The sequence below is a fragment of the Leptosomus discolor genome, chromosome 6, assembly GCF_034619465.1.
Source record: "Leptosomus discolor isolate bLepDis1 chromosome 6, bLepDis1.hap2, whole genome shotgun sequence".
NCBI lineage: Eukaryota > Metazoa > Chordata > Aves > Leptosomiformes > Leptosomidae > Leptosomus > Leptosomus discolor.
In genome coordinates, this window is record NC_141396.1 from 58,380,800 (window position 1) to 58,403,713 (window position 22,914).

Sequence of the window (22,914 nt, forward strand, 5' to 3'; positions counted from 1 at the left end):
TAGTTATCTCTTAACACCTCTTTTTTTTTCCACATTTTTTTTTCACACTTCCATAGTGTGAATGGAATTAAACTTTATTCTTGGGGTTTTTTTTTGTCATAATTAGTCAAAAAGAACAATTCTGGTTAAGGTTGACACCTTATTAATGGGTATCTTTTTGTGGAAAACTGCTTTTGCGATGCATTTCAACTAACAGAAAACCCAAAGTGCTGCCCCCAGTTGTGCAATAGCACAATTTCAGCTGAAGGTTTGGGCAGGAGCATTATTATTAAAAACCCCATTCAAAGTGTGCTAGTTGTTTGCATTATGCTTCTTTGTCAGAATTAGTATAACCCTTAATTTGAAATACGTGTAATCTTGGAGTTGTATGAAGAACTAAAAATAATGCGGCTATGGTAAATCCAAAGGATAGGAAGGCCAGGGGAACTCATTACAGTTACAAAGAAAATAAGTTGAGTAGAGAAATTGAGACGACAAATCACTTTGGTTTTCTCTGTGTGGAGAGGGAATATGCAACAGCATATGAGATTAGATATAAGGAAAGTACTCTTGTGAGAAGGGGCAATTTAGCAATCATACTGAGAAAGAAGATGAAGCCAAGTAATGAATGACATCACAAAGAGAAAAGAATTCAGAGAAAAATGTGGACAGAAACCTGAGAGACAGTGATATTTATGAAAAAAAAAAAAAAAAGGAGAGAATTACCAGTGCTGGAAGATGCAGGTGATTATAGAGACACTGAAATCCAAAAGGAAAGGAAACTCAGGAAGCAATGGTGTTTATGATATCTGATAGATCAAGAAGAATAAGAAAAATATTTCGCTTCAGGTGAATGAAGATTTTGGTCAAAGTAGTTCTAATTTAGTAAGAAGAAGTCCAAATGGATCAAAAATGGAGTTGGAAAGAGAGGAAAATATGTGACAAAGAAAGTGAGGGCTGGATCTGGAGGCCTGAGCAGTGGCTGTAAAGGAAGGCAAGGCTCAGAGAAGTGTTTTTCAAAGACAGTCCAGGAAATACTTGGGGCAGAAGAAAATGACCCTAAACAAAAGCAAGTTATTAGAAAAGATAGAAAGTGAGATAAGAAAGCGAATGATTGCATGAAGGGGACAAACTGAGATTTAAAAGCAGTGATTGTTTCTACTCTTGTCTGTACTATGAAAAAAAAAAAGGTGTAATTAAAAGTTTAATGGCTTTTTACTCATTTTAACTAAAAAAGTAAATGTTAATATGGGGAGGGGGGGCAATGCCATAAAACCTGCAACCAAAGGGTAGAATCTCTTTCTGGAGTAGGAAAAGAAGGGAAGGGGTGATAGGTTGAGTATTTCTTATGTAGCTGGAGTAGAAAGGCACAGGTATCACATGGAAATCCAAAAGAAAGGCAGATGAAGCGCCTTCCTTGAAAAAGGACGAGAAGTTTGGAACTTGGATACTTCAAATTTCACTTAAACTCCCCTCAAAATACTGGATAAATAATAAATTTCATGTAAACAGATGAATAGTTTCTACCAGGTCTGTTTCAAGAATAAGTCAGGTTAAATAAAGCTTTTTTTTTTTTTTTTTTTCCCCCTGGGGAAGTATTACAGGCCTTGTAGGTAGGAGGCAAACAGTAGATGTCCTGTGTTTTTATTTCAATAAGCCTTTTGATGTCCTCTCTGAACATCGCTCATAAGTATGGGAGGGAAATATTATCCATGTGAAAGTATTATGAGGGCTCCAAAATTCCTTCAGAAAGCATAGTGCAGAGGCAAGATTTATCAGACAACACACAGATGTTTAAAATATGCCAGATGAATCAGGCTCTGAAAGTGCTCATATCTCTCTGTTGACTATAAAGGTAATTTGAAGTGATGATTTCTGTTTTCTCATCAGTTAAAGTTATGTAAGATACATCCCTGTCTAGGTTTGAACGGCTTACTGTCAACATAGAAGGATGCTTTGAGTAGGCTTTTGAGGGAAAATGTCAGTTTTCGAGGGAAAATGTCTGATTTTGGTAGTAGTCAGTATGTTCATTAACGAGTTGGGTGCTGGAATACGTATGACACCCACTAGATTTGCAGGCGCTCCCAGCTGGAAGGGTTAACATTGGTTTTTTTGGGGGGAAAGGATCGAATTTTGAAAGGTTCGTGATGAACTGAAAAAAAATGGTTTGACGCTGGAAAGTGCAGAACGTTGTACCATGCGTACGGTGTACGTAGCACATAGCGTATCATCCCTCACCGGCTGCAGTGGCAAGCTGCTGGCTGTTGCTCTCTGATCCCCGAGGAAGAGCGACGAAAGCCTGGAATGGCGAAGAAAACGGGAGTGCCACAGGCCCCGACTCCTCGCGGTCACCGGGGGTTCGAGTGCGAGGAGCGCGGCTCCAGCCCCGCTCGGGCCCTCAGAGCGCGGCAAGGCCCAGCTCAGGCCCAGGACCCAGCGGGGACACCGAAACCCGCCACCCCAGGGGCCGTCGGCCGCCACCCACCGCTCCCCTCGGCCCCGTGAGGGCCCCTTCGCCCGCCGGGCCGTCCGTCCGCCTGCGGGGTGCGGCGGGAGGCGAGGCGGAGCCTGGGCAGGAGCGGGCGGCCGAGAGGCCCCGTAACGATCGTCGCCGTCGCCCACACGGCGGGAACGGGAGGCGGGAGGCGGGGCGGGGCGGGGGGCGGCCCTGAGAGGCGGGGCTGGAGGGCGGTGCGCTCCCCTCCCCCCTTCCCTCGCCTGTTTGCCAATGGGCGGGTCCGGGTATCCCCGCTGCCCGCCTCTGTCGTTCGGGGCGAGTCCATTGCGTTCCGTACGGGGGGAGGTTCGGACCCGGATGCTGGCTCCCGGTTCGGTTCGGAGGGAGGGGGAGGAGCAGAGATAGCGCCCGTGGATCAGGAGCGGGCGCCGTCCTGCGGCAGCGGGGGTGGCTGATCGGGCGGGGGGAGCCGCTTTGCCCGGGCGGCTCTCCCCTCCCCCTTCCACCCCCCCTGCGTCCCGGCGGGGGATGGTGTGTCCCGCAGCGCGCGCCTTGCTCGCGCGGTTCGGCGGCTCGGCGGGGGGAGGGGACGGGAGACCCGGGCCCCGGCGGCTCTCCACAGTGAGCGCGGGGGGATATCGGGGAGGGGGCGCGGGGCCGGGGGGGGCGGTCCGCGGTGGTGGCGGCCGGGACCATGTCGGCGGACGAAGAGGAGCTGAAAGTCCCGGAGGAGATGTTCAAAGATGTCAAGTTCTTCGTGGTGGGAGACATCGACCCCAAGGTACCGGGTCACCCTCCCCCTCGCCCCTTCCCTCAGCTCCTTCCTACCCCCCCCCCTCCCCCCCGAGGAGGGGGGCACTGTGGGATCGTCCAGCTCCTGTTCACACACGCCCCCCCCCCCCCCCCCCCCCCCTTTCCCCGACACTTCCCGCGCGGGCTCGAGGCTCACGCGCCTCTTCGCAGCACGCGCCCCGCCGCCTCCCGGGGTGTTCGGGGGGTGGGGGTGGGGCGGGGTAACGGGCGGTAACGGCCGCGGTCAGCGCGCCGCCACCCGCCATGGGAGCCGGCGGCCCCGCCGCGCAGGCCCCGTGGCCGCCTGAGCGGAGGAGGGGCGGGCGAAGGGACTTCCTGTTCCAGCCCGGGCCGGGCGGGGCAGCGGCGGTGCCCGTCGCGGCTCTGCCCGCCGCTCCTCCGCCGAAGGCGGAGGAACGGCGGGCAGAGCCGCGACGGGCACCGCCGCTGCCCCGCCAGGGCCGCGCTCTGACTCCTCCGCTGTGCCAGCCCCAGCCCCGCCCGTTCCCGCCCCGTCGCTGTATCCGGATTCAGGACGGGGACAGTGACAGGCCGCTGCGGGCGCGGGGGAGGCTTCACGAAGGCGGGCTTGGCCGGCCGTCCCGTCCCGCTCGGTGTGAGCCTCGCGGGATGGGCGCAGCCCGGCACCGCTGGTGCCTTCCCCGGGACTTTTCCGCACCCGTTGGGTGCGCAGAGGGGCTGGTGTGGCTGGAGGGGTCATCGCTATGTGTTCCCTGCCCTGATGTGGAGGAGGTGAGGAGCAGAAGGTGCTGGCAAACTCCCTCTGGCCTAGGGCGATACCCTGGATGACAAGGCTGGCCTGCTCTGGCCCGGGGCAGTACCCTAGATGATGCAGTTGGCCTTACAGTTAATAACACCCAGTCACGTTGGCTGAAGGTGGTTAAAGAAAAGTTTCTGTGGCATGTCCAATTAGACAAGTGTTTGAAGCCTACCGGATCTAGCTTAAGGACAGCACCTTCGTGCAAACATTAGGACATGTTTCACACTGAAATGAAAGTCTTTCCTTCTTCGGTAGTTGAATCTTAGTTCAGCATTGGGTTCCTTTAATCTTGTGTCCTGGCATTCACTGAGTCTTGTAGGCCTTTACGTGAACTTGTAGGTGCTGACCTGTTGAGGTGGTTTTTATTCATAGGAATAGGATTATATGCTAAAAGAAATGCAGTCTAGGAATAGAGTTAAAGAGCAGGAAAAAACCCCCAAGGTCTTTAGACATAAAATTTTTGACAGTGTGTTCGAGCTTGAATAACAGTTCCTGTGTTTAAAAAGACCCTTGTAGCAGCAATATTATTATGTGTGTGAGGAGGAGTGCAAAAAGGCGATAGGACTCTTGTATATCATTTATCATATAAATAGTGTCCCAAAAGGCAAGTAGTTAGTTCTATGTTGACACGGCAAGTATCAGCGGTATTCCCACAGAGTGAGTAAACAAGCATTCCCTTCAGCTAGTTCTCTTTCTTCAGTTTTATTCTTCTTAGCAGTTAGTGTCATTGTCCTAAGGCTTTCATTTGCTCTAAGTGAGGTGCGCTAAATTCTCCTCTGTTTGCAGATGACTTCTCTGGGTCGCAGGCAGACACCGAGGGTGGCTCTGGCGGAGTTGATGAGGTCAGGCACAGCACTGCACGGAGCTGGCCGTGCTGCTTCCAAGATCAGGTTGTGCTGGGAGCTGTTTAGCCACTCTCTCATGACGAGCGATGCCCAAATTGAGAAGTCCTGTGGCTCCGAGTTGTTTCGGCAGCTGGCTGGCCTGTCTAAATGCTGTTCCCCCCCGTGTGCTCTGGTTTCTGAAGCGGCTGGTTGGTGAGGCATAGCGTTAGGCGGAGACCAGGGCTTGCTCCAGTCTGTGCTGGTGCCTGTGCTGGTGCCTGTGCTGGTGAGCCCTTGGGAGCGCGGAGCACCGGGGAGGGCACAGTCCTGCCTGGGACGGAGCTGAGTTGGAGCGAGGAAGCGCATTGTGCTGAGCTTGGGGTCAGCTCTTGGTGGTGCCTTTGTCCTCCCTTCTGCAGGTGCCCTCTGTGGTACCCTGGGAGCAGCTGAACAAGAGCAGTATTTACCGGTGTGTTTTGAACCAGGACAGAAAGCAGAAATTCTAAATCGAACTCCACAAACAGCTTTTAAAAACAGTTCTTACAGTGAAATGTTGTTCGTTACTAATACCAAAATTACAGATATATTTGGTACATTTTACTTCTTCATATACAAATGGATGCTAGATTGATTTTGAAAAGAAGTTTCCTCCTTCATCCTTTGGGGAGGAGCACACTTCGATCAGCTTAGATTTCCAAGTGGTTTCGTGGAAAAACAGTTATCTTAGTAAATATTAAAACAGGCCTAGCACAAGTGAGCACTCTAATCAAAATAAATCCAAGAGTAAGAAGAAAAAAAAAAAGGAATATATTCAGGTGAATAACTGCGTACCCACTACCTATTAAAACATATGCAGCATAAACCAGAAGGGAAACAAAAGTCTGGAATTGTGCCTAGGTGTTCTTGGGCAAACGAGGGAGAATTAGGCTGCTGGCTCACAACTTTAAATCCATTCCATTGAGATGAGCACTTGGCTGCTCACACCTTACAGGGGGTGATGAGTAGATGTCACCTTTTTTTTTTTTAATAAATACTTCCTGCTTTCCTAAAAGATGTAAACCCAAACCATCACACTTTGGTAGCAGCAGTTAAAATCCGTATTTCGTACAGAAAGAGATAAAAGGTAATGCAGCATAAGGACCTTGAGCAGGATATTTGTTTTCTGGTTATCTCTTGGTTTATTTATTTTTTTTAATGCTGATTGTCTTACTTCTTAGTTTTGAACTATTCCTCTTATTTCTTCCGACACAGATTTTTAATGGGAGAGAACAAAGATAAAATTTCTGTGCCCTAGAAAATGAAATTTCATTTAATGGATATAAGCTAACGCCTAAAGTGCAGGATTTGTACAATGTTCCTATTAGGGCTCTTCAGCGTTGTTTTTTTCTAGTTACAGGTGTATGGTTGATACTCGTATAGGTGAAGTTCTTCAGTTGTGCCAATACACCTTTTCAGTCCAGGCACTACTTAAACTGAAGAAGTTGTGTTCTGAGAGGAGTTTTGAGGTTGGCATGAGCTAAATTAGGAAAAGTCTTTTCCATACCACGTTAAATAATCATACGATGTTAGGATTTAGCCTATTCATAGTGTTTAAACTTACTACCTGAAACTAGTGTAACTTTTTTTTGCATAAGCAGGCTCTTAGGGCAAGCTCTTTAATGCAGCATTGTTTCCATTAAAAAATGGAATTTTCGTACTTGCAGCTCATTAGTTGTAACTCCTTTCTCACGCTGTCTGTCCGATTTGGGTGTGCAGGTTTCATTGCGTTCACTCCTGGTTTTAGCTTTCCCTTAAATAAACATCTGATTGGGGCTTGTAACCCAGAGAGAGCTGTGCCGGAGAAGGAGCTTGTGTGGTGGGGCTGTTCTTAAATACCAACTCATTTCAAAAGTGCTTTATTTTGATTTAGCTTTCCCTGCTGGAATTACAGCATCTTGTGTTACCTTGCTGTTAACTGGATTTCGTGCAGGAAGGTATCCCTTGATTTAGGAGGTTGGTGTGTGAACTGGAAACGTTCTCGCCTGTTCCTGACTGTGTGGTGCCAAGAACGGGCAGCTCGTGATTGATTTTCTTGGTTATTTTAGAGTAAATATTTTTTAATTTAATAATATCACATATTCACTGCAGAAAAAGTTGATTTTTGTTTTTGAAAACAGAGTTGTCAAGTAAAGTACTTCAGTCAGGAAATGCCAAAGTTGTCTCCTCACTGAGTGGCGATTTTTCCATCCTTGTTTTTCTGCTTGGCGTAGGTGCTTTATAATAGCCTGACACCATGTTTCGAAAGGGGCTCTTTTTCAGTGCCTTCTCTGTCCTATTTCGTGTACGGGGTAGGTAGCAATTGCTTAAGGACCGGTTACTGCCTGTTCTGTTTGATGAGTGTGGTGCCTTGCTCTCTGCTGTTCCCTGTTGTGGGGAGAGTGTCCTGTTATGAAGGGAGTGTCCCCAGCAGGTTTTGAGGGGTTGACATCTGTCCCTAGCAGGTTTTGGGGGATGAACATCGTACCAGTTTGGTTCTGCAAAATCATTATGAAGTGGAACTCTTCTTTATTTCTGAATAATAAAAGGAAAAAGGGAAAAATAATCTTAATTGGCATTTTTAACATTTGAACTCTAGACCTTACTGTTTTAAAACTTTTTTTCTTCTCCTCCCCTGTTCACCCCGCTACCTTCTCTGTTACTTTTATTCAAATAAAAGTGAGTCTTGTTTTTGAGGGGCAAGGCTGGATTCCTCACACAGATCTCTGCAACTGAGCTGAGAGGTTGCTGAACTCCTAAACCAGCCTCTTCTATGTGGGCCTTGCAACAACAGGAGTAACTTGTGCTTTGGGAGTTGCGAGATGTTTTGCACTGTCTGAGGACAGAGTGATCGAGTGAGACATTTCAATCCAGCTCTTCAAGGTAGTAACTTAGCAGGCATGTGTCCTACTTTTTTTTTCTCTTTCTTACTTCTCTGAATCGGTTAGTCCTTCATCACTTCTTTTCCCAATACATCAACTCTTTATTAGAATGTTTTCCCCTTCTCAAGACAGTGCTTACAACTTTTTTTGCTTGCAGATCCTTTTTCATACCAAGGGGGTATTAGGCCTGTTCTTTCCTTAGTTCTTCTGTCTGGCCAGACTGTTGGAGCAGCTGAATGGCTTCTTCAAACTTACTCTTAAGATCTGGGATGAGGTATATTGATTTGATCTAGAAATATTTGAACCAAATGCATTTGGTGAAGGTGGAATTCTTTTCTTAGCTGTTACATGAACATTTACAGAAAATGCATGATCATTTTTTTCCCCTCTATCCAAGTAAATAACTGGCCAAATCTGGAAGAATTCCTCTGAAGACTGCTATGGACAGTTATAATGTTACCTTTTTTAAAGTTCAAGCTTTTCTTTTAAAGTATATTCAAACACTTCCAAAGCTGCCATATGCAAAAATAAACAGTACGAAGAAGAGTTTTCTTATCCTGCCTGAGAGAAGATTGTTTCGAGATGTTTTTTAAGGCGTATATGTTTTGGAAAAATTTTGACATTTTCCAGATTTCTGCCCCAGCCCGAATCAGTTGGGCAAGTAAATCTTCAACTTGTAAGATTAAAATATGGCAGAGGTGTAAAGCATTGGCTGTCAGGTTTTAAATGGGATGCATTGGGTAACTTCAGAAAGAGTGCTAGCTGCTTACAGGAGGCCAACCGAGAGGGAAGGTCGTATTCATTCCTCTCGTATGTTACTGTGTTCTTGCATTAACGTTTTTCTCAAATAAAAGGTGCTAAAAATTGTTGACTTCTCCCTGTTCTCTTTTGGGTTTAGGTTATTCAACTTCTGAAAGCTGGGAAAGCAAAGGAAGTTTCTTACAATGCCCTGGCTTCACATATTATTTCAGAAGATGGGGACAATCCAGAAGTTGGAGAATCCCGTGAAGTTTTTGATCTCCCTGTTGTAAAGGTGAATTAACTCATCCATGATAGTGTCAAAGTGCTGCCATGGATACCTCATGATTGTAACAGAAAACACTCATGTTTGGATGGTGACCATATGAAACATGTCTCTCAAAATCTTTTATTCTTGTTATGCAAACTTTTATTGTAGACTTCTATTATAATTCTGTTCTCCCATTTCTCTTGTGGCTGTGTATCTATCAGTGGTTTGGGTTTTTTTATTTTCTGTTCTGTTTTTTTCCAAATTCTTCCTTCAGTCATCTGTGAGATATGGTGTCCTATTAGCTGTACTTCAGGAGTGTTTGTGATGGGAAGGTTCTTACAGGCCTCTGGCAGTGGAAAACCTCAATTAAGGAGTAGACTGCTGAGGGTTTTTTTTAAACATGTATAATTGGCAAGGTGTGAAATAATGTTATTGATTCTGCCTATGTGTACTACGCTAATTTTAAACAATAGGACCTTGTAGAAAAAGAGATTATATTTTTTTCTCTTGATTGTAGTTTTTCAAGATTTTTTTTTTTCCTTACTCATACTGAAATTACTGATATTTTATTACTATCTTGCAATAGTGGTTATTCTTCCAGTGGGAGATTATGGGCTTCAAGTTTGAAAATGTGAACTTGTCACCCTGCAAGTCAGGAGAGTGATTAGAAGAAAAAACACTAGTATTTCACTGCCAGTACCTTTGGGTACATGATTTCGAGTTATTTTTTCCTTATGGTTGCAGGTAGCAGTAGAGAATTTTGATAGCTTATGTCATGAGAATTCACCTGACAGTGTAGAAGTATGATTTAATTCCAAAAAATAAAAGGTGCTCAGTTGGAGACCTTATGGTTATAGTGAGTGTGCTCATTAAGTTTTGGTTCCTTTTTCTGAAGTGTTTTGTGGCAAAATTTTTATCTTACAAACAAGACAACTGCTGCCATTCTCACGTGAAGGAGGAACATCAGCATCCTAACAGTGCTTTCTGCTTAATAGTGCCATTTACTTAAATAATTTAATTTTCTTTATAACTGGTACTAGCTAAATTTTTTGATTTGCCAAACAAGAGGAACTCTTGCAGTCAGGTCACTTAGTTTGACCTGAAAACATCACAGCATGATCTGTAATCAAGAAAATTAGACTAAATCTTAAGGGAATGGAAGTCAGAGGCAAAGGTAGCTTGTTAGAGAGAATAAGGAAGAGAAAAACTTGAGGGAGGAAAATCTCCCCCTTTTTTTTTTTTTTGGCAGAGGGTTGAGGAGTTACGAATGAAATTTTTTTAGTTCATTTTTTTGTATGGCTTCTTGTAAGGGAAAGAGAGCAACCAAGAATTGGGACACCAAAAACAAAGTTACCACAATATATTTTTTGTTTGTTTTTTGAGGAAAAGTAATTTCATACTGAATGTGATGCCACTCTTTCCCTCTTCTTCCTTATATGCTGTTTTGGGACCATTGTCCTACATCTCCTCCATTTTCCACCACCTCCCTCTCTCCCTTTGAGCCCTCCTGTCCCAGAATCCTGTCAGTTAGGGGCTATCACCTGTGTGCTTAGCAGCTGGCATTGCTGTGTGTTTAGGAACTTCTTTCTCTGTAAGGTTACAGTTCCTGACTCCTTGGTGATGGCTGGAAGGTGTGGGGTTTTTGTAGGGTTTTTTGTTTGGTTGGTTTTGCTTTTTAGAGCAGGGAGAAGTGAAAAAAGGGAGAGGATGAATAAATACTATAAATGTTTTTCCTGGCACAATAGAAGGACGAGAGAAAGGGGTCTTGCTCTCCTATTGCTGCGCAACCTTTGAGCAGTCTTTGTATTAACTCCTACAAGTCGAAACAGTCTTTTTTGTAAAGGCCTAAGTACAGTGTCTGTGAAACACTTAGACTTTCAAAGCTGGGAGATATGTATTGAAAGTAGCTATGGTATGAACTTGGAAGGTAATTCATGTTACATACAGGCAGACCAAGGTTTTTAATGTCTTGTGGTTTTTATTGTCTTGTGGTTTTTATTTTTCAGCCTTCCTGGGTGATCTTGTCTGTTCGCTGTGGAGCTCTTCTGCCGTATCCTTTTAAGTTCAAATTTGAATCAATTCTATAGGAAACGTGTTAAAATGGATACCATTCAGGGATTAGAGACTGTTTCAAGTATGTACAGCCTAAATTTTTTTAATTATGGGATGTGTTTTGCCTGCCCAGATTGCAGCATGTTTGGAGCTTCTTTGTCTTACTTCAGTTTCCCAGTCCCCCTGGCTATTTTGGATGGTTAATAGGCACTTGCAAGAAAACTGTCAACCAATGGACTCAAAACATTTTATCTGGAAGTTGATAATTAACTGTGAGGAGCCAGGAAAAATGCTGTAAGGGGGCAAATGATGGTTCAGAGTAGAATGGCCTATTCTGCCTTTTCTAGAAGCAGAATTAAGGGATAAATACACAATAACTCATATCAACACTGTATTATAAGTAACACTATAAACAGATAGTGTTAGTATTCCCATTTTTGGAATAGTCTGTCCTTGCCTTCGGTAGACCCTTGTTGTTTGTCTTTGGATAGATCTATGTTTGGAGCATATATTCTTGTATATGGATGGCATATTCCTTCCTCTTCTTGTCAGTTATTACTGTTTCATCATTATTTATGTTCCCCTCAATTTTTTCTTTGGTTCATAGGAGTGGTGACAATGGCTCTTGTTATAGAGAAAAATTCATGCATCTTTTTCTTAGACTATTCACAATAAAGATTATGGGTATGGAAAAGCTGAAGCACAGCAACACATTTCAGTACAGACATGAGCAGATGATTGCAACGAACAACGCCAGGACTAGGGAGGTATGCTGTCAGGCATGAGATCTCATTTTGGAATGAGGTTAGCAGGTGGTCACGTCTGTAATGGAAAACAAGAAGTGGTAGAGGCAAGAATCCAGGTGTTTGTATTAGCAATTCAGGTCTTAATGTGCTTCAGTGATTTAGAATTCATGTTTTATACCCAGTGTTTCAAGGCATGTGCCTTTGCATCTCACTGTGTTTTGACTATTTCGGAAATAGCCTGTATATTCTCTGCTTCCCCAAGAGAATTCAGCTCAGGGAGTGAACTGTTGGGAGAGAAGGCATTGAGTTCATTGGATAAAAGGATACAGTGAGGTCTTGGCAGCTGTTTTGATCACGATAATCAAGAGGTCAGACAGGATTCAGCAGTTAGTGTGAAACACTTGCCATAGTCATGGTCAGTTGTCTGACTGCAGCAGAAGAAAGTTTTCCATGAGTGACTTTGCTTCCAAATGGAAAAAATTGCACCAAACGTTACGTGGCAAAATCCAAATTAGCAGAGCTGCTCCTGTATGAAAAGTAATTTGATTATTGTGATGTGATATAGGCTGGCGATTTTTGGCTTTTGCATCTGGAAATAATCAATGTGTTTATCATCCTTTCATCATCAGGAGGGGAGCGTATAGTTGTGTGTGTCACACATCTGTAAACCTTCTCCCTGTTCCTGAGGACTGGTCGAAAAAATAATAAAATAGCTTGCAATTACCTACATTTTCAGGCTCAAGTAATCTAGCATTGCATTATTAGTGTGGTTCTTTCCTGTGGAGAAGTTACGCTATTAGAAAATTGGTCTTCTCTCTGAAACCAGGGGTTCTTAAAAGGGTACTACTCTTAAGAGCTGATGTTGTTACATACTCAGAAGAGAAATGGACAGATAAAGCCACTGAGTGATGCAGTCCGTAACTAAATTGTAGCAATAAATGCGTGAACGTAGCCCTCAATGGCTATTGCTCAGGAAGTCTTTATTGCGGGTGTACAGGAATGAAAAGAGCAGGTCTCAGTCGTATCGTATTCTTGAGTTGCACGGAAGAAGGAGGTTTTGTACACCTTCAGCAATAAATGTCTCCGTGGACCCTTGCCTTTATTCTTTCTAGCACTTCATGTCCTTAGAACCTGGTGGTTTTAGATTTTATTCTGAGCCTTACAGTGCTCACTAAAATGGGTTGTTAAGTCTTAACTTTGTTCTGTTTTCAGTCTCTTTATGACTCCTAGTGCAGTGGCATCCGGCCTTTCATTAGGGTTTTAGGTGCTACCATAATGAAAAAAATACAGTAGTTAATAGGCATAGCTTACTTTTTCCAGTTGATTGGTTTTGGACCCCGTTTAGGTAGAGGTTTGAGATCCTACATTTTTGTTGTTTATGTTTTAATTTGGAGATGTGATGCTCAAAGTGGTCATTGAATTTCTGAAGAAACAAATCCTTAGAAACATCTTTTGTCAGTTAGATCTATGGATCTAATAGGACCCTTAAAGACTTTATGTTGGCTTACCAATTCCAGTACTTATTTGATGGACATTTGCCTGTCAGTTGTTAAAGGTGAAGTTCAATGTAGAAAGATTTAATACAATATAAAAGCATAATAATTTTGCCTGTTTCTTATAAATATATTTTAACATTCCACTATGAAAGTTATTTTCACCAGGGGGAACTTCAGAAGGCAGTGTTCTCTTGTTCCCTGCTAACTGATCTTCCAAAATCTGACTAACCTGCAGCTGAAGGGAAGCAACAGAAAAATGAAGCGGGAAGCAGCCTTTGGAAGAAGGAAGGACAATTTTGTGTGTGAAAACCTCAATTATAAGGCCATAAAGAGGGCTGGTGATTTCTTTCTTAATTGTTCTGATAGCAGCAGAAGGAAGAATGAGGAGGGGTTTGATTTCCCATGGTCTTGTACAGATGAAAGAGGGTCAGAGCACTTCTGAATTTTTGTTGCTGGGAGGAAAAAAAAGTGATTTTTGTTGTGTTCCCTCTTATTTTGTTTTTCAGACTCGCTTGGGACATTATCATTGTGCTGCTTGTAACTGTTTTAAGAGGGTCTATTTTGCTCCTATTTTTTAGAGAGTGCAAGCTGCAGTCCAACTGATGGACCTCTTAAAAGCTAAATACTGAGCTCTTGCTGCTTTGTGCGCTAGGAACAGATGTTCAGTCAGGGAGCAGACAACTGTACACTTCTGAAAGATTCAGTACTGAATCTCTACCTCATATGGGATACTGAGCAACACAGTGAAATTTAGGATGGTCATCAAACTTGAACTTCTTGGAGTATTCTGGATAATGGCAGTAATCTGTTCTTAAGTTTTAAAGTGCTTTGGGCTTTGTTGTCAGCTTGCTGTGTGTTGCCTCTCCTGGGTCTCAGAATTTAAGTATTGCTGATGGGTCTGTCAACAGCAGGGGGAAGATAATTTTGTTTCATTTCAGAAATCTCAGTGTGTTCTTTTAACGCAATGCACATGTGTATCAGCAGTAGCGTGGCCAGCAGGAACAGGGAGGTGATCGTGCCCCTGTACTCGGCACTGATAAGGCCACCCCTCGAATGCTGAGTGCAGTTTTGGGCCCCTCACTGCAAGAAGGACATTGAGGTGCTGGAGCGTGTCCAGAGAAGGGCAGCGAAGCTGGTGAAGGGTCTGGAGAACGAGTATGAGGAGTGGCTGAGAGAACTGGGGTGGTTTAGCCTGGAGAAAAGGAAGCTGAGGGGAGACCTTATTGCTCTACAAGTACCTGATGAAAGCAGGTTATAGTGAAGTGAGTGTTGCTCTTTTCTCCCAAGTAACAAGCAACAGGACAAGAGGAAATGGCCTCAAGTTACATCAGGAGAGGTTTAGATTGGATATTAAGAAGAATTTCTTCCCCAAAAGAGTTGCCAGGGATTGGCACAGGCTGCCCAGGGAGGTGGTGGAGTCACCATCCCTGGAGGTATTTAAAAGACGTGTAGATGTGGTTCTTAGGGACATGGTTTAGTGGTGGACTTGGCAATGTTAGGTTAATGGTTGGAATTGATGATCTTAAAGGTCTTTTCCAACCTAAATGATTCTATAATTCTGTTTCTGTAGTCATATTTTCCGACAAGATGTGCATGTATCTTAAACACAAAATCATGTGAAAGTGTAGAAAAGGGAGGGAAATTACAGAAGTCAGATGGTCCATCTGTCTTCCCCAGGTCACTTCTGTCACACCGTTCTCTCTCCTGTTTCACAAGGCCCCTCCCGTAGTGGGGATTCCATAGTCTCCCGGGTCAACTTGCACTGCCTCGGTCAACTTGCACTGCCTCGCTATTGTGATGCTGGAGTTTAACCCCATTAGCATGCTGCAGTCTTAAAACATAACCTTGTTTTGATTTATCCAAGCCACTCTGAAGAGGGAGGACAAACTACATCTCTTTTCATTTGGCAGCCTTTAAAAGATTTGAATATGTGTTGTCTTAGCTTCTGAATCACATCAATTCTGGTCTTTCAGTTTCTTCTTGTAAGTCATATTTACTAGGTCTGTAAAAATTTTTCCTGCTCTTTTTTACATACTGCTTCATTTATCTCTTTCATGCATCTGAAAACAAATATGCATTACTACCAGAGATCTTGAATTTTGAAAGCATGGTGGAAAACTTCTGGTTTTACATCCCAGTGTGATGTTACCTCAGTTTGTGTTTTGCAGTAGCTCCTAGACTGCACTCCCCTGCCCGTATCTGTTGCATAGCCAACTTCCAGTGCAGGGTTGTATCTCTGTAGGAGAAAAATCAGCTCTGGAAGATTGGGCACTTGCTTATACTGACTTGCCTACTACTGTTTGCAGATAATCTCTCTAATAATTACTTTGTTTGTGTTTTTCTTGATATATGAGCTTGTTCCTTGATACGTTTGTTGTTTCAGCACCTTTTGTGGACTTAATAACCATGCTGTATGCTAGGAAACTGTTCCCACTTTTTGAGTCTCAGAGAAATTGCAAAGGGCAGGTTAGATTCCAAAAGATATCTTCAACCAAATACTCTACCATTTGGTTACAAAACTTCGGCATGTCTGAAACATCTGGCTTCTGTATTGCATTCTAACCCATATTCTTTTTAAGTCTGTGCTGTTATTCATGCTGGTTTTAAATGAAGTCATCCGCTGGATTGCTGTCGTTTTTAATAAGCATGCAAAAAAGGCACTTGAACTTTCCCACAGGTGTCTGCTATTAGCTTTTTTTTTTTTTTTAGAAGAAACACGCTTTTTTTGGTCAGTCTTGTTTTATCAAATTTGTTGTGCATCATAATACTTCTATATAATCTGTTGCTGACTGTAGCGAAAATTTCTTCTTCAGATTGTCCTGTTCTTTTAAGCATGGAAGATAAGCTCTTGATAATGGCAGAAAGCTCTTGATAATGGCTTGACTCCTATAAGCTAAGCATCCTGAGATGGGCTGAGGGAGATGTTCTGGGAAGAGGCAAATTTATAATGTTACCAAAATCGGTCGTAATATTAAGAGGTATCCTGATCCAGTTTGCACCTCTGTTTTTTCTTGATGCATACAATTTGGAATTGGAAACAGACAACATGCTTTTAAAGATAAAAGTTTTTTGAATGGTCAGATACTTGATAATATCTCAGAACTAGTATGCACACTATTTAATTTCCTTTTAATGTCCCTCAGGAAACTCTCATTTAAATTATTTTACATCCTTGACACCTGCTTTCCAGTGTAAATGGTTTTTCTCCAGAATCGTGTCAGATCTTTTTTGGAGTCACTGCCTGTCTCTCTCAGGTAAGAAGTGAATCATATTTCAGTTTGCTCCACTGTACAGTATGTGTGCAATGCTTTGTTTCTTTGAGGAGAGATACCAGTTTTTCTGTTGTACTATGACTTTTTTCTGTATGTTAGGTGAATTATCACCTAAGACAGTTTTTCACTGAAAATGAGGGCATGAACATTTCAAACTGTGTACATTCAATCAGTAATTTATCTCAGTATTCAGCCATATGGTGATTCTAAAATGGCAGAGTACACTCGACTGTAAAGTCTTGTTCCTGTTCTTCTGTTTCTGCATTAACACAATATCCAGTCAACATGTTTTACCTGCTTATGCACTGAAACCTTAACAAGGGTGCCAGTGAGTAAAGTGAGCAAAAAGGTGGTGCTTCAGTGGCTTGTATTCGTAGCCAGCTCTCTGGATCCATGACCAGGGTGTGTGCAGACAGACCGGCTCAGGGCCTAGATGCTGATGGAATATATGCATATATGTGCTTTAGACTTTAAAACAAGTTGTTCCTGTAACACTGTCACTGACTCTGAATGGTAATGGCTTAAATACATGTGGCTTTCTTGGCAGGGGAGGGGGACATTGCCCTGACAGAAATTGTTAGAAATAACCACTTCATATGTTCACACAGGCTGTTAATTCAATCTACTTGTTAAAATTCTGTTTAATGAATTTAAACAGGTTGTCTAAGATAAATAATTTTTGTTTGCTTGATCACTGTTTTCTCTTGTGGAAAGTGATATATTAGTGTTGAGTTTTACAGGAGTGAAAAAAGTTTTATTTTTGTGCAGGTTAAAAATAATTGTTTAATATCTTTTCCTGTTGCGTCTCTTTGTCACCCTTTTTTCTCTGTGACTTTCATGCTAATTTGGTATTTAAAAGTGATAGGTAATACATTAGCCAGACTTGTAAACGGTATGTCATGGTTTGTACTAAAATTATTCAAGCAGAAGGCAGCTGGTTGCATGGAACTAAAAGGCTTATTTACCTTCCTTTTAGGTTTCATCTGAAGACCGAAGTACGCTGTGGGCTTTGATTACTTTTTATGGAGGGAATTGCCAGCTGAGCCTCAATAATAAGTGTACTCATTTGATTGTGCCTGAGCCAAAGGGGGTAAGAGTTTATTACATGTACAATTCTTCTTGTAAATCTCATTTGCTTTTGAATAATCAAAAATTTTCCATCTCCCTGAAGTTAGGATTCTTAAGACAGTTTGCTAGTCTTGAACAGCTAAATTCAACACAATTATGCATTGCAGCTATTCAGTTCCTATTTATTTTCTGCATGGCTTTAAGCCTGATTAATTAAAAAATATCCAATTTCATATCGGTATTTACATTTCTGGTTGAATAAAGGATTTTATTCTTTATTCTGTTTGTCTTAACCGAATTTTGATGTGTCATAATCGCTAGTGATTGTGATTTGTAAATCTGTGGATACAGAATCAGGAAAGAAAAATGAAGGACAACATTGAAAAATGGCGTAAAATGCCTTTTGACCTTATGAGGGAGAAAGGAATAAAACGAGCCAAAGAAGGAAGAGTTTGGGGGGGGGTTGATTTTTTTTTTTTTTTTTTTTTTCCCCTTAAAGAAAAGAGAGCTCTCAAAATCCCTCAACTCATTCTTCTTAAAGGGAGACTGGAGGGTAAACTATACACAGCATTCCTGTCCAACTGCTGATAAAGGAGTCATACTTCAAACCACTCCCATCATAGTGTCAAAGAATACCTTAATTTGGAAGGGACCTGTAAGGATCATTGAGTCCATCTCCCTGCTCCTCGCAGGACTACTGTTGTGGTTTGAAAGACAGGTGTCTGCAGGAGCCTCCCTTGAAATGGAATATGCAACCCCCTTCCCTCCAAATTATTATAATTTTGAAATTAAGGGGCCTTCAGGCAAAGATATGGGGAATAGGAATAACAGTTCTTTACTAATATATATATAACACAAGGCAGAAAAAAAACCCCAACCCACTGGTTTACCCTAACAGAGTCAGAAATACAACCTGACACCCTGTTAGGGTGGCAGTAGCAGTCCGATAAGATGGTGGCTGCAGTCCTCCTGAAGCAATGGATGTAGTTCTGTGGAAGCAGCGATCAGGTAAAAGAGTCTGGTCTTCCTCCGAAGGTCCAGTGGTAGGTAGGTAGCTTTTGTCCTCTGGAACTCCAGTGGGGGGGGGGAAAACTCTGGGAATCCAGTGGAAGAAAGCTGCTAGGGTGTTCGAGATCTCAGTTTTTATTTGGCATGGACTGCTTGGCTCCTTCCCCTCGGGCGGAGCATCTCACAATGGGATGGGGAGTCCTGAGGCAGTTCCTTGATGGGCCGTTAACAGGAGATAGTCCAGGAGCGAGTTATCGATGGGTCAGGCGATAAGGCATTGTTGTGCCCAGTAACAGGAGATAGTCCAGAGGGGGCAGGCAGGGAGCACCGCCCCACCTGGTCTCAACAGCTCATGAAGATGGTAATAGAATACTTTTTGGGCACATCTTACACTTTAATCTAGGACAACTACTTAAAACTAAACCACATGACTAAGAGCATTGTCCAGACACTCCCTGAACTCTGACAGTCTTGGTGCTGTGACCACCTCCCTGGGGAGCCTGTTCAGTGACTGACCACCCTCTCAGTGGAGAACCTTCTCCTAATGTGCAATCTGAACTTCCCCTGTTGCAGCTTCATTCCATTTGCTTGTGTCCTGTTGCTGGTCACCAGAGACAGGGTATCAGCACCTCCACCCCCACTGTCCCCCTTGAGGAAGTTGTAGACTGCGATGAGGTCACCCCTCAGCCCTCTCTTCTCCAGGCTGAACAAACCAAGTGACCTCAGCCGCTCCTCATAAGTCTTGCCTTTGAGACCTTTCATCATCTTGGTTGTCCTTCTCTGGACACACTCTAATACTTTGATGTCCTTGTGTATAAATTGAGGCACCCAAAACTGCACCCAGCACTCACCCTGGCGCCGCACCAGTGCAGTGTAGAGTGGGACAGTCCCTTTCCCTGACCTGCTAGTTGTTCTGTGCTTGATGCACCCCAGGACATGGTTGTCCTTTTTGGCTGCCAGGGCTGACTTATATTCAACTCATCATCAGTGCAAACCCCCAGATCTCTTTCTGCATGGCTGCTCTCCAGCTGTTTGTTCCCCACTTTGTTTGTGTAACCAGGATTACCCCATCCCAGGAGCAGAATCTGGCACTTGCTCTTGTTAAATTTCATACAGTTGGTGATTGCCCAGCTCCAGTCTATCCAAATCTCTCTATAAGGCCTCTCTACCCTCAAGAGGGTCCACAGCTCCTCCTAATTTAGTATCATCATTTGACTTCCTGATGCCATGTAGGAGTTGCTGTCTTGATGCAGATGGAGTAACTGAATCAGAAAGATCAGGTAACTGGCTAAAGGCAACACTGAGCACATCAGAATAGCCTCCTCTGCTATAATGCTAGTAATGCTTTGGTTATAATAGTTCACTGAAACTCCTCTTCCTGAAGAAGAAATTTATAATTGATTTAATGTGTTTGTTCAGAGACTGAAAATACTTCAACTAAATTGAAGCTCACTTAAAAATGATTGCTTGGGAGCTTTTAGTTAATGTGGTGGATGGAGCAAGTTTTTGGTTTGTTTTTTTTTTTTTGTGTTTAATTTTTTGTTCTTTAATAACGTGAGCACATTTCCATCACCATTTTTAAAATTTCACATCAGTGGGAGGGGTCACACAGGTTAGTTATTTGAACGAACATGAGTAAGATCAAGTTCTATACCTCCTTATATAAATCTGTAAAACTCTATGAAGCTTCTAATGTTGTTTTATACAAATTTAGTATATTATTGTCCCATCAATGACTCTTTTCATATTTGGAGTTAATGTAAACTAATACTAAGATAGAGAAAAAAATGTGGCTAGTAGGAAGACAATAAACTTAGGCGTGCAATACATAGGAAAGTGTTTCAGAATAAAACATGGGCTGGCATTGGGAGAAGAGAAAGTGTGGACATGGGAAGTGCTTGCTTTTTCTTCCTCCCTCGTTTCATTTAAAACTGTAAGAACCGTTGTAGGATTTTTTTTTTTTTGAGGGGTTGTTAGTTTTTAGGTTTTAGTTTTGTTTCTTTTGTTTGTATTTTTAAAAGTGCATGATCTTTCTTCTGTGGAAGATTTAGACGGGTGTACTGAACACCACCCTAATTGTCTTCTCTGTCACAATGAAATGTAATGTTTGAACAAGGAGCTTTGCTACCTAAAATGGTATTTTTAAGAGGCAATGATATACATTTAAGAAGTATTGCCTTAAATCATGAGCTTCTTAGAGCAAAGGATGTTGTCTTGAGCTTGCCAGTCAAGAAACTGAAAAAAAACACATTAGCATTTCGTATCTGTAGGATAAAATATCTTGTTTAATTTACGTAATCATTGAATGGGAACAATTTTATAGGATGATTACTTAAAATGTTTCTAGTCCTGCTGCTCTAACATACTACTACAAGGGAATCTGCAGCAGTTTGTAATGAGAACAGTTTTGACACTAGTGAAATGATTGCTTTGACTAGACATAAGATGATAAAACAAGGTTCTTAATAATTCTCACCACAAAGAAAGAATGAAAGCTCATATCTGCAAATAAACTTGGTTTCATCTGTAATCTCTTTATTGTGTTTGAATGACAGTTTCAGTGTAGGAAATAGCTCTAGAGAATCATTAAATTAAATTAAATTAATTTCCTCTGTGCTAGTTGTTAATTTATATTGTTTGACATACAAAGAAAATCCCAGTTCAATCACTTTTAAATATTAGGTCCTGAAATTAGTTTCAAATCTTCTAAGGAAAGCTTTGGTCGTTTTTTTTCCCACTGTCTTGATACTTGTGAGGGGTTTCCATCAAAGAGGATATTTGAATGAATAAAGCACATATTCTGTGTCTATTTCTATTTCCTTAGGACAGTAAAGTGAAGTTTTGACTATTTGTATATATCTTCAAATGATGAAGTGGTAGCGGAGGGGGGGAGCGATGAAGTTTTCTACTTTGTCAACATCGTAACCTCTGAAATGATTTGAACAGAAGTGTAACTTTCAAGTTGAGGGCAACATTGCAGCTTGCAGCTTCTGAGGTGGTGTATGGGAAATATCTGACCTGTTTCTGATTTGTATTCCTGCTGAAATGCATTTTTTTCAGTGATCACTTCGTAAATATTTGTCTCTATTGTGAAATTCTGATTTTTCCCTAAATGCTTTTTCATGGTGCTTTTTGGGGTTTTTTTTGGAGGGTTTTGGGTTTTTTCCTTTTTAGTGGACAAAATGGAAGTATAAACTGTTTAGACTCACCTTAATGGCAACCTGAAAATTAGCTGCATCCTAGTATTGACTGTGGTGTTCCTAGCTGCTGGGGTTCTGAAGGCTTTTTCAGAACTAAGTTTCATGACATTCGAATCCTTTGGTGATTGGGTTTGAGAAGAATTTAGGTAGTGGTGTTTTTGCAAGTGAAGACTTAACCTTCTGCAGTTGTGCCCTCTGAGTCCTTTATATGGTAAATGTGAAGGTTTTTGTTTTAATCTCTTGGAACTTGTGGTTACACACAGTAGTGTAGTTTGTCCTGTTGGTTCTGGGAGAGATAACTCCCTGTGATTGGCCAGCCTCTTGGGATCCATGCTCTAGCCCTGCCCTCAAAATGTTATTGATAATTTTTTGTCTTTAAGTAAAGTTTTTACCTTTTCCCCCCCCCCCCCAGGAAAAATACGAATGTGCTTGTAAACGGAACAGCATTAAAATTGTGACACCAGACTGGGTACTGGATTCTATAGCTGATAAGGCTAAAAAAGAAGAGACTCCTTATCATCCTCGTTTAATTATATACGAGGAGGAAGAAGAAGAGGAGGAGGAAGAGGAGGAAGAAGCAGAAAATGAAGAACAAGATTCTCAAAATGAAGCTAGTACCGATGAAAAATTATCAAGCCCAGCATCTTCTCGAGAAGGGTCACCTTTGGGTGATCAAGTTTTTTCACCAAAATCTACTCCTGCTGAAAAGGCAAAAGGGGAACTGATGTTTGATGATTCTTCAGATTCTTCTCCAGAAAAGCAAGAAAGGAATTTGAATTGGACACCGGCTGAAGTCCCACAGGCATCTGCAGCAAAGCGTAGGTTGCCTCAAGGGAAAGACTCTGGGTTAATTAATTTATGTGCCAATGTCCCACCAGTGCCAGGTAATATTTTGCCTCCAGATATGAGAGGCAATCTAATGGCTTCAGTACAAGGTGCCCAAAGTTCTGATCGACAGGAAATGATGGCTACGTGGAGTCCAGCCGTGCGGACGTTAAGGAATATCACTAATAGTGCTGACATTCAGCAGATTAATAGACCATCAAATGTAGCACATGTAAGTGTTGGATTTTTGATTTATAAGATATTGGACTTTTTCTTAAGAACTATCGTTTCCAAGAACTTCCATTTCCTTTTCTTGTTCTTTAAATGTACAAAGGATTTAAAGTTCCCCATATTACTTGGAAGCTGTGCCCAAATGAATAACCTGCCCATAATAGGTAACTTAATTCCTCGCAGGTTCACAGAACTAAGAATGCATTTGGAAAAAAATGTTTGGAAGAGTAAAGCTGTGTTTAACTATAGTGTGGTTTAGAGTTTCAGTGTTGATTT

At 42.3% G+C, this 22,914-nt stretch overlaps 1 protein-coding gene across 1 annotated transcript in view; it reads left to right on the forward strand.

The window, feature by feature from the left end:
• The first annotated feature begins 3,131 nt into the window (after positions 1–3,131).
• Positions 3,132–22,914, forward strand: part of PAXIP1 (PAX interacting protein 1) — a 36,141-nt gene continuing 16,358 nt past the window's right edge. The window contains exons 1-6 of the mRNA XM_086467331.1: positions 3,132–3,218; positions 8,630–8,764; positions 10,747–10,790; positions 16,225–16,288; positions 17,283–17,396; positions 21,995–22,639. Of these exons, the coding sequence (XP_086323457.1) occupies positions 3,132–3,218; positions 8,630–8,764; positions 10,747–10,790; positions 16,225–16,288; positions 17,283–17,396; positions 21,995–22,639 (1,089 nt within the window). The remainder of the gene's footprint in view (positions 3,219–8,629; positions 8,765–10,746; positions 10,791–16,224; positions 16,289–17,282; positions 17,397–21,994; positions 22,640–22,914) is intronic.